Source organism: Vanessa atalanta, chromosome 6 (assembly GCF_905147765.1).
Source record: "Vanessa atalanta chromosome 6, ilVanAtal1.2, whole genome shotgun sequence".
NCBI classification, from domain to species: domain Eukaryota; kingdom Metazoa; phylum Arthropoda; class Insecta; order Lepidoptera; family Nymphalidae; genus Vanessa; species Vanessa atalanta.
The window spans coordinates 6,702,012-6,714,859 of NC_061876.1; the positions used below are offsets into that span (position 1 = coordinate 6,702,012).

A 12,848-nucleotide genomic window follows, 5' to 3' on the forward strand; every position below is an offset into this window, starting at 1 on the left:
ACATGTTAACTCATACTTTGATTGTAATGATACCTGAAATAATAATTTGTTATATCGCTTTTCTACCGACTTCTGACATGATTGTCCTTAATTTAAACAGCATTTTCAATCAACAGTCTTGTTTAAATTCAAAATGCAAATTTAATTAAAAAGTGTTATTTTATCATAAGTGGTATTTAATCGAATAATATAAAATTAGGGACAAATATTTGTGTCGTTACTGAGCTTAGTGACATAAGACAAAAATACATTAAATACAATTCTGTGGGCGCCCTTCACTAGAAAGGTTATAGATTTAATGCAGAATTGGAAGCTGGGGATTACGTAGCAATGTATAATTTATATATTATATATGAGTATATGAAAGGTGAAATTTTGCAAGTCAAATTCAGATTTCTTCCTTCGGAGTTGCAAATTTTTGCATTAGTCCAGTTCCGATGACGATCCATTTTTATGTTTAGCAGGACTTCATTATACACCCTCGATTGTCTCCAGATGAAAACACTCAACAACAGCTTAGACACGAATTACGCTTACATCATGTATAAAAACATGTATTTTAAAATGGGTGCTTACTTCATTTATGTTCATAATTATATATCTATATTTATACCTATAATATCATATATATAATATATATCATTTTATATATTCTTTCTAGTGCAGAGGTACCAAATATTTTATAACTCTATCCCTCAGCTTATTATCGTTCTACAAATTCTGAATGTAATGCCATTGCCAGTGGTGGGGCATTAATTAAGCATGATCAGGAATCGTGGACGTAAATATTTTTCGTAGTTTACAAGATATTTTATTGCAATTTCAAATACCCGATAAAGGTTTACCCTTAACTACAGAAGTTTGATGCCTTTTTAACCGCTACTAATAAAGTAAAATTTATGAGTGTGAGTTGATAGGTATATCTCCAAAAATGTGTAACTTATTAGAATATTCGCTTTTTGAGCTTTTGCTCATATTATACAGAGATGTCGTAAGGCGTGAGTGACGTGAATTACCGCCCACATCCTCGCGTTTAATGGGGCCTCCCGCCTCGCGCCATTAAAAGGACTTTCAAAGCAAAGGGTCAAATTACCTGTTTTTGGTTGTTAGAAAAACCTCAGTTTTGGTCAGTTATATTTTTTTTTATATAATAGGTATTATTTTCATGCTGACAGTACCCTTACATTTAATATTAGCAATAGGTAGGTACATTTAAATTAGTGAAATTGAGTAAACTATACGGGGATGATTAAAAGTTAACTTAATGAAATTGTTAGATTGAAATTATTTTTACAGCTATTGAAAGATATTTTTGCAATCCATGATATTAAAAAGTGAATTATCACTTGTATCATTTTACACAGAAGAACTATGAGTCCTGGTCCAAAAGCCGCAGAAAATGGCGATTAGGATAGAATATTTATTTTACGTATTTGTCTATGAATGAATGAGTTACTTATTTTGGAGATTAATGATTGTACCATTATTTTAGCGATAAGTTTATTATTAAACTAGGATAATGAGTAGAAAGAGAGGTAAAAATTTGAAAAGCCAATCAAACGAATCATCACTGCAGTTGAACATTAAAAACATAAATATCTACATATTCTGCTAAAAGTTGTTACCTTTTTGCTTTACAAAAGCTTAATAATTTATTTTCAAATATTATTTGCATACGCGTCGAGAACTGTCAATGAAGTTGAAATTATATAATTTATTAATTATATATATTAATGTTGTATAAAAAGTGTTACAGAACAAAACTCATCGGAGTTTTGCTTTAAATATTATTTAGAACATTTAACTTAATAGATTTCGACTGTTGCTTAGTCCAATTCTCGAAATTCAATGAGAAGCTATAATTTATTTGTGAAGTTATCGTTTCAATATTACAAAGCGCGATGATTATAATTTAATTACCTGAATTAAAGATTATTTTTGAGATACTAACTTTATACATATCTTATATGAACTAGTAAATAAATAAACATAAAAATTTATCTCGTTAATATTTTATTAATAAGCGCAAATCTCATTTTCTATATTTGTAATGCGACCCGTGCGAAGCCGATAAAAGAATATTTTTTACCTAGCCATAATGTTAAGAGATTCAGAAATTAACAAATGAACACTACTTTATCACAACTGAATAATCAAGTAAATAAAAAGAAAATATAAAAACCTTTAATTTTATATTTCTTATCTAATGGATTCTCATTGGATGAACATTAATGATTTACACGTAACACTTTGTGTTCTGGCAATACTATTTGTAGACGTCTGATGATGATGACAAGATCGTTAAAAACGAAGAACATTTGTGTGATTTGTGAATTAGATTAAAATAAAATAAGTACTTACCAACTAAAAATCGTGTAAATTTAGTAAATTATAACAATTCGTTTCCTGTTCATTAGCGGTGCTTCATGTACTCTATTATAAAGTTTTGAATAACTTACCAAAATGATGGACGGAAATGATATAGCCTCAGAACCGAGTAGAAGAGGTATCATATCTCAAGGATGGACCAGAATTTCCCAAGTAATACATATAAATACATTTTATACAAAGAAGGAACGTATATACACAAACATTGACAATAAAACTGCATTCTAACAACCAAATGATAAGAATTGTCTAATGCTCTTATTACACAAATATTGTAATTAGATCACGTTTAAAGCCAAACGAACTAATACAAAATGTTTGTAAAATATCCAAAACGAAGTGTCATTTGTTTATTTTAAGTTACAGTATGAATTTTAATAACAAATTTATTAATTAAAATAAACAAGCAGCTACCACTCATGTCAAAAATGTTTTTCAGTTCAATGAAAAAAAAAGAAATTAGATGAAATCACTAAAAAAATCTCTTCCATATATTTGCAGATATATCAAGGACTCCTAGACAAATGGACGCCACATACAAAAAGCAGATGGGTGGCCTCTATATTACTTTTAGCAATATTTGTTCTCAGGATATGTTTAAAACAAGTAAGTCCTTTTACAAGATAATTAATAAAATTAAGGTTGATATTTGATTCATAATTGAAGATGAGCAGTCATCTTCAATGTGATTTTATGAATGAGGTCTTTATTTAACAATATTTATAAGAAAATATATACTTCAATAGTATCATGTTTTCAAAGAAAAATTACTTTCAAACTATTTTCATGTTTTTAAGTTCAAATGGCACTAAAACAATTCTATTGTTTTTAAGCTAAGTTACATTTTTTTATATTTGAAGGTAGGTGGTAAGTGGTCACCTACAGTCATTGACACTGTATGCAATGGTTAACAAACCATACTAAACAATAATTAATAAAAAAGTTTTAAGTATTATGTATTTTTTTTACAGGGCTGGTATATAGTAACATATGCCTTAGGTATATATCATTTAAATCTTTTCATTGCATTCCTTACACCAAAAATTGATCCTGCTATGGATTTTGATGGTAAGTTTTATTTAAGACTTTTTTTATTTATTGATATTGATACCGAAATATGTACTTAATTCAAACATATGACTTTTTGTCAACCTAAAAGCTAATATTATAATTATTTTTTTTCAAAAGTCTTCATAACATTTAAAATCAGTAAAAAAAGTATGATATTGAAATTTTTTCTTTGATATAGTACAAATAGTAACTAAGTCTTCGAAATTAATTATTTTGACAAATTTTCTTATACACATTTATTTCTTATACAATTTAAATAACAAATGTGATATTGGGCTATCACTAACAGACAGATAATAAACAATTAAGTGTACTTGTTGGACATAATAGTCATGTATGTTTATCTTCCACCCACACCAACAACATCATTTTTATTTAATTTCAAATATTTAGGCAATTTTTTTATATTTATGCATGTCATGATATTATTTGTTTCAACATCTGTGTGTAATAAAATTGTATAAGTGATTTTGTTTGTTTGTAAAACATTCACATCTAAACTCTCTCAGAAGATAAAATTGTTCGTAAATTTTCTAATGATATTTTAATAAAACAACTATGGTTAAACTTTCTGTTACCTAATATGATAATTTGACTACCTCCGTGGTCGAGTAGTGTGTACACCGGTTTTCATGGGTACGCCACTCTGAGGTCCCGGGTTCGATTCCCGGCCGAGTCGATGTAGAAAAAGTTCATTAGTTTTCTATGTTGTCTTGGGTCTGGGTGTCTGTGGCAGGGCTTGAATAACCGAAAAAATATCGGTTAAAACGGTAATCGGTATGACGTCATACTTTTAAATTGTGATATCTAAAAATAATGATACAGCTATTTTCTGGTAGCAAGAAATATACCTACCGAAATTATTTGGTAGGGCAAAATAACGGTAGCATTATACTAGCATGATACCTAAATTATAAAAAAAAGGTTTTCTTTATACAATGCCGCCGCCGCTGCGTTGCCACTGGTACCGCCCGCCCCGACTACCTTGGCCCTTGACTGAGAGAGTCCGAGCGGAACGAAACAGCTGTGTCGCACACATAGTCTTGCTATTTTGAACTTTTATTTTTATTAATAATTTATAATACGTCTTACGTAAGAATAAATAGAACTAAATATTATATACACTCTACACACGTCATACAGTTATATAGGTACGCAAAGATGGATAAAAGTAAGTACATACCTACAATTTTTATGATTTAACTGTCAACTAAAACAGCTTATAAAATTTGTCTCTTTTTAGAGTATCCTAATGATGTAGTATATTTGTGCAACAATATTTTAAAACTTTTCCTATTTTCCTATTTAAAATTATATTAGTCGCTGCAGCTCAAAATATATAATGCATAAATCATATTTTGTGATTAATTTTAGAATCAGCAATAAAGCGACACCACTCGTCAGACGTTTTAGGAGATTCGGAACGACCACCGTCTCCCTCCATTCTTCATCCTAAAGTAGGTAAAATTTTGTAGAAAAAAAAAGATTGTTCTATTTGTTCCCACTGCCTATCAATCAAACAAAAAGGAAAGGACCGAAGAAACGAACTTTTTGGCATTCTTATAAATGAAGAAATGAATAACATAGAACCTTGTATGAGAGCCCGTGTATATTCAAGAATCTTAATGTTTCTACATTCCTTAGAAGGAAAACACTCTAAGGAAGTTCCTTTAGCAGACTCTGAACTGCATGATTCTTAATTTTGAATTTTACCTACGCCCCATCTTTTGACATTGTCAAATTCACTTAATTTAGAAAATATATTACAGGTCGTTCTTTCATAGCACACTTTTTGTTTGTAATCACTTTCCCTGTCTAACGACGTCCTTTACAAAATTATTAAGACAAACATCTTATAAACAAAATAATATTAACTATAGCAAACGTATTAACTCGCTCTTCACTTCGACACGCTTAATTATCTGTTAATTTTATATTTTGTTAATTTTTATTTATTTCTATGTTGATCCAATGTAAGTAATTTTGTTCAGGCACTAAACAAGTAGAAGATTTTGAATCTTTATCATATGAAAAGAATGAGTACACAGCGTTTTTGCGTTTTCTTCCCATTACTTATGCGTATATAATGTATTTAACAATCGAAAAAAATGCTAATAGGTGTGTAAATAAGTGCGTAAACAATAATAAAACAAAGAGTCGTAGAACGGGGTAATGCCAATTGCGAGATCTACTGTCTTTCAAGTCACAACAAGTGAGTAAATGAAAGCGACGTTGCCGTTCAGTTGCCGACTGATCGGCAACGTCGCATTCATCCCTGCGATTTTTTCGGTACCGAAATATTTTTTGTTAGGTACTGGTAAATTAAAACTATAACGATACCGTAAAAAAATAAAGGTACCGTTTATTTATACCGGTAGATTAATCGTAATTCTTAACCGTTTTGGCTTTACCTTTAAATCAAAGCGGTACCGTAATTTCATACCGATAACGTAACCTTTATACCTTAACCGCTTTCAAGCTCTGGTCTGTGGTGCCGTCGTTACTTCTGATTTCCATAACACAAGTGCTTTAGCTACTTACATTGGGATCAGAGTAATGTATGTGATGTTGTCCAATATTTATATTTATTTATATATTATTTATATATTAAAAATATATATTCAGCACAATGCCACATAAATAAAAAATTCTATAGTGCAGTGCTTTCTGTTACAAAACAGATCCTTTCTTTTTTATTATGCAGGGAAAACCTTCTAAAGGTTCTTGGCTCCCTTGTATATGGGTTATGTGAAATTCTTTTAAATCCGCGATTACCCAAGCATTGCCCATTGGCTGTCCATGGCACTTACTCTCGATTCGTTGCTCCGAGCGCATTAGGCTGAAAACTCCAAAGGGAAGAAGAGAGATTATCTTAAGCCCTTCCTCCCGAGCTACTAATCTTGATAGTGTTCCTCAAGCATTTAACAGACTTCGCTTCAGGGTGGAAAGATAGATCTCGATCATAGAGTCGCACTAGATCGTACGGTAGCACGAGGCCATGACGGCATCCGTCCTCCTCTAGGCTTTTTTTAAAGGGCATGAAAGACGTTAGGGGTCCCGCCATCCTGACACACCCACAGGCCGAGGGCGCGTGAAAACGTCTCAGCTACGTGTGTTTGGCACTCCTAGGTGTCATAGAGTCTCGCGCTCTGCTAATGAGAGATTTACCATTGGCGTTCCTTGGTATCACTTTCGTGTCAGTCGATCATTATGGCCGGTAAGCACTTTGAGAGCGCTTGGCAATGCTTACCCACCACTCCAAGAAGCACCACTAAGCGGTGACTAACCTGCACCCCACAAATCAGATCTGCTAATTCTGACAAGATGTATCCAGTCTGGATCACCGATTTATTTTTTCGTTCTTGTAGACATAACTTTCTTCAATTTTATCTGATACTTAACATGTATCTATGTTTTTTTATTTCTTATTTAATTGAATGGATGGGTAGACTACTGGTAATTATTAAAACATTATTTTACAGGAGATGATGAGAATGGACCTGCACTGCCAACGAGATCCACAGAAGAGTTTCGACCATTCATTCGCAGGCTTCCTGAATTTAAGTTTTGGCTATCTGTTACGAAGAGCACAATCATAGGATTTTTCTGCACATTTATAGATGCATTCAATATTCCAGTATTCTGGCCAATATTAGTCATGTACTTTATTACATTATTTTGTATTACGATGAAGAGACAAATAAAGGTGAGTTAATGTTTAATTCATTTATATGTATAGAGATAGTCCAGTCATTACAAAAACTGGCCGAGATATGCAAATGCACCGACTAGCTGATTTTTGGATATGTTGTAGGGGGCTTAGAAAAGCTTTGCTTGAAATTGCCGACCTCGACTTCCTATATACGTTCGCCATCATCTTAAAAAAAAGGGTTGAATTTCATTTTTTTTGCCATAACTCGACTGTGCGTCGTGAGACAAGAAATATGATGATGCTTTATTGTTGCTTCATTTACGCTCTACGATTTAGGTCCTATACATTTTTAACCTACCGTTAATGGTTTTTGAGATATCGAGTCAAACGTGACGATGATTTTGCTCTTTCGGTCTTGTAGCGCAGCAAAAATCAGCCTTTCGTTGCAGATGCATTTCCAAATGTCTATGACGACTGGACTTAGAATGTATATTTTAAATGAGTTAAAGTATAAATACTACTATAAAATATTACTTTCAAATATATTAGTTTATGATTTTCTACTTTGGAAGAAGGCAGCTATTATTATCAATACAATATGGACTAGGAGCTAAAATTTCATTTAGATATTAATAAAAAATATATATATTATCTTATGCTATGTGCGTCTACAAAAAAATATTATTACAAAGAACAATCATAATATTCTTAATACGCATTATTGTCTTGTCTAGTCTAAACGCTGTTAAGATAGAACTTTTCGAAATTGAACAATGCATTATGTTATAAAAAGTTATATTATTTATAGAGAAGTCATAAACAATTACGAAGAATTGATAACTTGTTCTGGAAAATAATGTTTTTTTATTGTTTAATTAAATCTGTATTCACTACTTGAAATTTTATGTTTATGGGGCCACTTGTCTCACAGCACAAAGGGAGAGTGGAAATTATCGAATGAGTTTCATTTTATACTTATATATTTGGAAATGAACACGGATCTCTCCCCCTAACAAACATTAATTGAGATTATATTTTATCTATTACTGTTAAGTAGTGAAACTTCATAGGAAGTAATTGAGAATTATAGTTTTAAATCATCAACATATGCAAGTCATTTTGTATATTTTACACAAATATGGGAGGTCATTTATCATGATTAGAATAAGCAGTGGACCTAAGATCTTTAGAGATGGCTTACAACAGACCTAGTATAATGCGGTTTCAAGTGTAATATTTATATTTTTTCTCGACTTACTCTGTTAATATCAAAACTAATCTGTAGTCTTCTAAACCACGCATTGTAATAAATAAGTTCTTATAATATATGTAGACTATGTATCGTCAAAATAAATTATGATATATATGATATATATAAATATTATATGCATAAAAATATAAATACTTTTTCTAATACGCAATAATGCATAATTTTTCTATTAGTATGACTGTATTAATCAATGGTATTTATTAGGCATTTATGAAAATTGGCGTTTTGAATGTCACCAAAATTAGTAACGAAACTTCGCAAGTAAAATTACAGTGGATATAAGTACTTAAGTTGGAATAGACTATAGTCAGTTTGTGTCACGATAGCACTTAAATTATTTATATATCTAGATAGAGTTTACCGCTGTAAAAGAACTAAAACAAACGAGCCAATTTCGTTATCTTGGGATGCGTGACAGTTATGCGACACTCGCCAAACGTCATACTACTCTTCTCAGTTCTCAGCTTTGACAGTCTATCTAGTCATATAATTAATTAAAGTCATAACACTTTATAAGTTAAATTACTTTTGAATAGAAATTCATCTAATTGTTTCCTTTTTTTCAGCATATGATTAAGTATCGATACTTACCATTTACTCACAGCAAACCTAAATACAGAACTGTGGACCCAGCAGTGTCTGTAAACTGACGGCATCTGTTAACCTACTTATACAATACCTAAAACAGTGTGAAAAGTAAAATGAATTAAAAAAACTGTTGTATGCAAATGTTTTTAGAAATACAGTTTTTATTGTAATGTTTTTCATTTTTGATTTATTGTAATAATAATATAAGGTTTTTTGTTGGTCCTTAGCCAATAATGTAGTATTCAAATTTATGAATGGATAAATAAATTTATTGTGTATATTTAAATAAATGGATAAGCTCGAGCAAAAGTAGAATTTATCTAATATTACTATTTATAGATATTTGTAATTAAGTTAAAAATAATAAATATCTTTAGCAGATTTATATTTTATTAATGCCCTTTAAATGCTGTAAATGTGTGTAATTACTACAAGGAACAAAAGTATTAATGTTTACTTTTTCTCCGTCTTATCCTTAATATAATTAAAATCAAAACTAACATATAATTTGTATAGATTCAAAGTATATATCCAAGTGATTGTCATCTTTAATTAGACCAAAGATTATACCAATAAAGTTATACTTATCTTGAATAGGCTATTCAAGGGGCGGTACTAGAAATTTTCTAGTAATGGTTTCAATGAAATTGATACCATTATTATTTCGTTATATCGTATAAATTATAATATCGTATTTTGACAAGAAACCGTTCAAAACAATTGATTTTCATGTAACGTAAAATATTTGGAATTAAACATAGTAGATTTCTTAGAGAGAGATACATTTTTATGCTAGACATTTTTGTTTTATAATGTCGATTGAAGCCTATTTCAATAGAATATTTACATTTAATACTTTTTATTATTTAGTATATTTATTGAAATTTATTCTAAAGGAAAAAGGTTTACGAATGGTGTTGTAGTAGGTACCTATTAAAATGAAAATAAAATTGTTTATTATTCAATGTTTAAATTAGTAATAGACCAAAATACTATGAAACAAATAAGAAAACAGTTCTTTAAGAGATATTGATCTACCTCTGTGAATGAGATTTCATTAAATTTACTATTCGTTTATTTGATATTGACATTAGCAATAACTATACTAACAATCAAATGAGAATTGTTTTAGAAAATACCGGCCAACTAGTGAAAAACTAAAAAGCAAATAAATTATTTTTTATGTGAAGTAATGGGCATCATAAAAAGAGAAACCATCTGTTATTTTAAATTTATTTAAATGACATAATGTAATTAAGTAAATTAGTGTCCTATTTCGTAATTTATTCATTGTCTATGAATATAACACAGCATAATAAATAATAACACTGACCTACGGTTACGTCACGAAAAGTACCTAATAGTAAAATTAAACAATACTACCATTTTTATACAATCCTGATGAACGAGGGATTATGTATGTAGTAGTGTATCCAATGCAATATTCCATTAGTAACATCTCATATTGTATAAGAGAGTAACCGGCTTGGCCGGCTGCTTATTGTTATTTTCTTTACCTATTTGGTCACAACGAGGAATAAACGTCGCGTAAATAAATATAGTCTAAAGAAACCACTTTCATACACATTTAAACCCCATTTTATGTAATATTAATAAAAAAGTAAATTATAAATTTCCCAAAACAGTCATACACCTAAAGCTTATTTATAAAAATAAAAAATATTTAGTGACATTAACATGACGAATTTTCATATAAACTATGAATCCCATTATTAAATTCTCTGAGGAATTTAATTTCAAACACCTTAATTCAAAAACATTAACGTAGTGTTCATCGTGGTTACATAAGTTAATACCGTGCAAAATTTAATGCGATTAGACACATCATGTTAGAATTTCAGTTAGGAGACTGCAGCGGTAACCTAGGGCTATAGAGAGTTCGCTCATATTTAGGCGCCTGTCTTCGTCTACCTGTCTTTTATTATATTATTTGTCTAAATAAATTAGCGCAAAAGTTATGTTAACGATGATTAACAAGATTAATAAAACATCTAAAGATTTTTACATTTCCTCATGTCATAAAACAAAATGAGCTTAAGGCACTTTCACATATTTTATAAGCGAAAGTATTTGAAGAAAGCATTTCCAGAAATAGTATTATCTATTACCTTAGAAAACCTTAGAAAGCCAGAAGAGTACGTTAGAGTACTATGCGCGGGACTCCGTAGTAATAATCAGTATATAGTAATACTTAGTAACTAAACAACATCAAAAACGCAAGAGTGATAATTATACACCTACGTATGTTTCTGTGCAGCGCAACGAAAGGCTTCCGTAGAAAAATCTACTCATTATATAAATAAAATTTAAGTACCGCATATGCAATAAATATATATATATATATATATTTATTGAGTTAATAACAATATAAATATTGTTTTTAACTCAATATATTTTAATATTAATTGCGATGTCTCTGGCCGTATTTTTAAGCTCTAAACAGAAAACGCTTGAAACGAATTTGTTATTATTATATATTTATTTTATTAAGGATTCATAATGATTGTGTTACAAATAAATTTAATTAAAATTACTGTATATTTTTTTATACTTCTTAAACATACAAATGATTACTGTAACTTTTAATTTTTAATAAAATCATATATTATATTGCCTCGGAATTTTACAGAAACATTAAGAACTAGTCACAGAGACATTAAAAACTGCAATACCTTTCAAGTTCGAGTTTCAAATATTTCTTGTTAATTGTAGGTATCTATTATTATTATAGAAGATAACAAAGCATGGAGATAATACTTGTTGATTTCCATGCAGGATATACATATGTATGTATTATACGCATATATAATAATATTTAACTAACTCTTGGTGGTTTTTTTGGGTAGATTCTACATTCCGAACCGATGGTAGCTTCACTTTATATAAGTTTTGTAAAATGATGTAAAATGGCTACTTGAATAAAGTATATTTCGATTTTAACTTTTCACAGCTTGCTATTTATAGCAAAATTAATCATTTTTAAATGGTCAGTGTCCGTTTTTTTTGTCATACTTTGTTGACTTATAAGCTTTACGTTACATAATGATTTAACGGAACGCACATTATTATGATCCTAATTTATTTTAGAATCGTTTCAGTAAGTAAAGATTAAATATCCCTCACGTGTTACATACAATCAAATAAATGTTTCCTCATTGTAACTAATACACAGAGTATTCTGTAATAATCATGGGAAAATGCGCGATTGTTAGTCAATATAGAATATAATTAAGATAAAAATAACTAGATACATATTACGCACGTATTGTGCGCTGGTACAAATATCTACTATGAATATTTTGTCAAAAAAATATAACACAACCTTCAGCGCTTCTTATATATATATAATAATTATATATATTTATATATATATATATAATAAGAGATTGAGACATGTTTAAGTAAGTATGAATTAAAACAATAGGGTACCTATATAAAAATTATTATCTTCGACGTAATGTTGAATTTTCGTTATGAATTATTACTGTTTCAGTCGGGGTTGTCTATGTAAAAAAATCAAGACAATTTATAAAGTATCTTATTATTTATTTTTAAGACTACATAAATAATAAACAAATATTGGAAATTATGACAAAATATAAATAAACGACCTGAGCTTACAATACTTATGGGTTACGAAATTAAGTAGCTTCTAACCCCTTTTTATCCTCATATTGGCATTAAAATCTAAGTTATTGATAAAAATATACATTTCAGTCATTTAAGATGACTGAAGATGAAGAAGATTTAAGAAATTTAGCTCAAGCTCGTAAAGATTAAAATAATTAATTTTGTTTTACCAATCAAATAAAGAGGAGATTCTTCAAAACAAATGAGAGCGTCATTTTACTCACTTAT

The 12,848-nt window shown here is 29.6% G+C and overlaps 1 protein-coding gene across 1 annotated transcript; it reads left to right on the forward strand.

Moving 5' to 3' along the window:
* Window positions 1-2,273: 2,273 nt before the first annotated feature.
* LOC125064855 (protein RER1) lies at window positions 2,274-9,143 on the forward strand. The gene is made up of 5 exons (XM_047672142.1): window positions 2,274-2,541; window positions 2,890-2,994; window positions 3,360-3,456; window positions 6,942-7,165; window positions 8,948-9,143. The coding sequence occupies exons 1-5, from the start codon at window positions 2,464-2,466 to the stop codon at window positions 9,029-9,031; spliced, it is 588 nt and encodes a 195-aa protein (XP_047528098.1). The 5' UTR covers window positions 2,274-2,463; the 3' UTR covers window positions 9,032-9,143.
* Window positions 9,144-12,848: the final 3,705 nt, after the last annotated feature.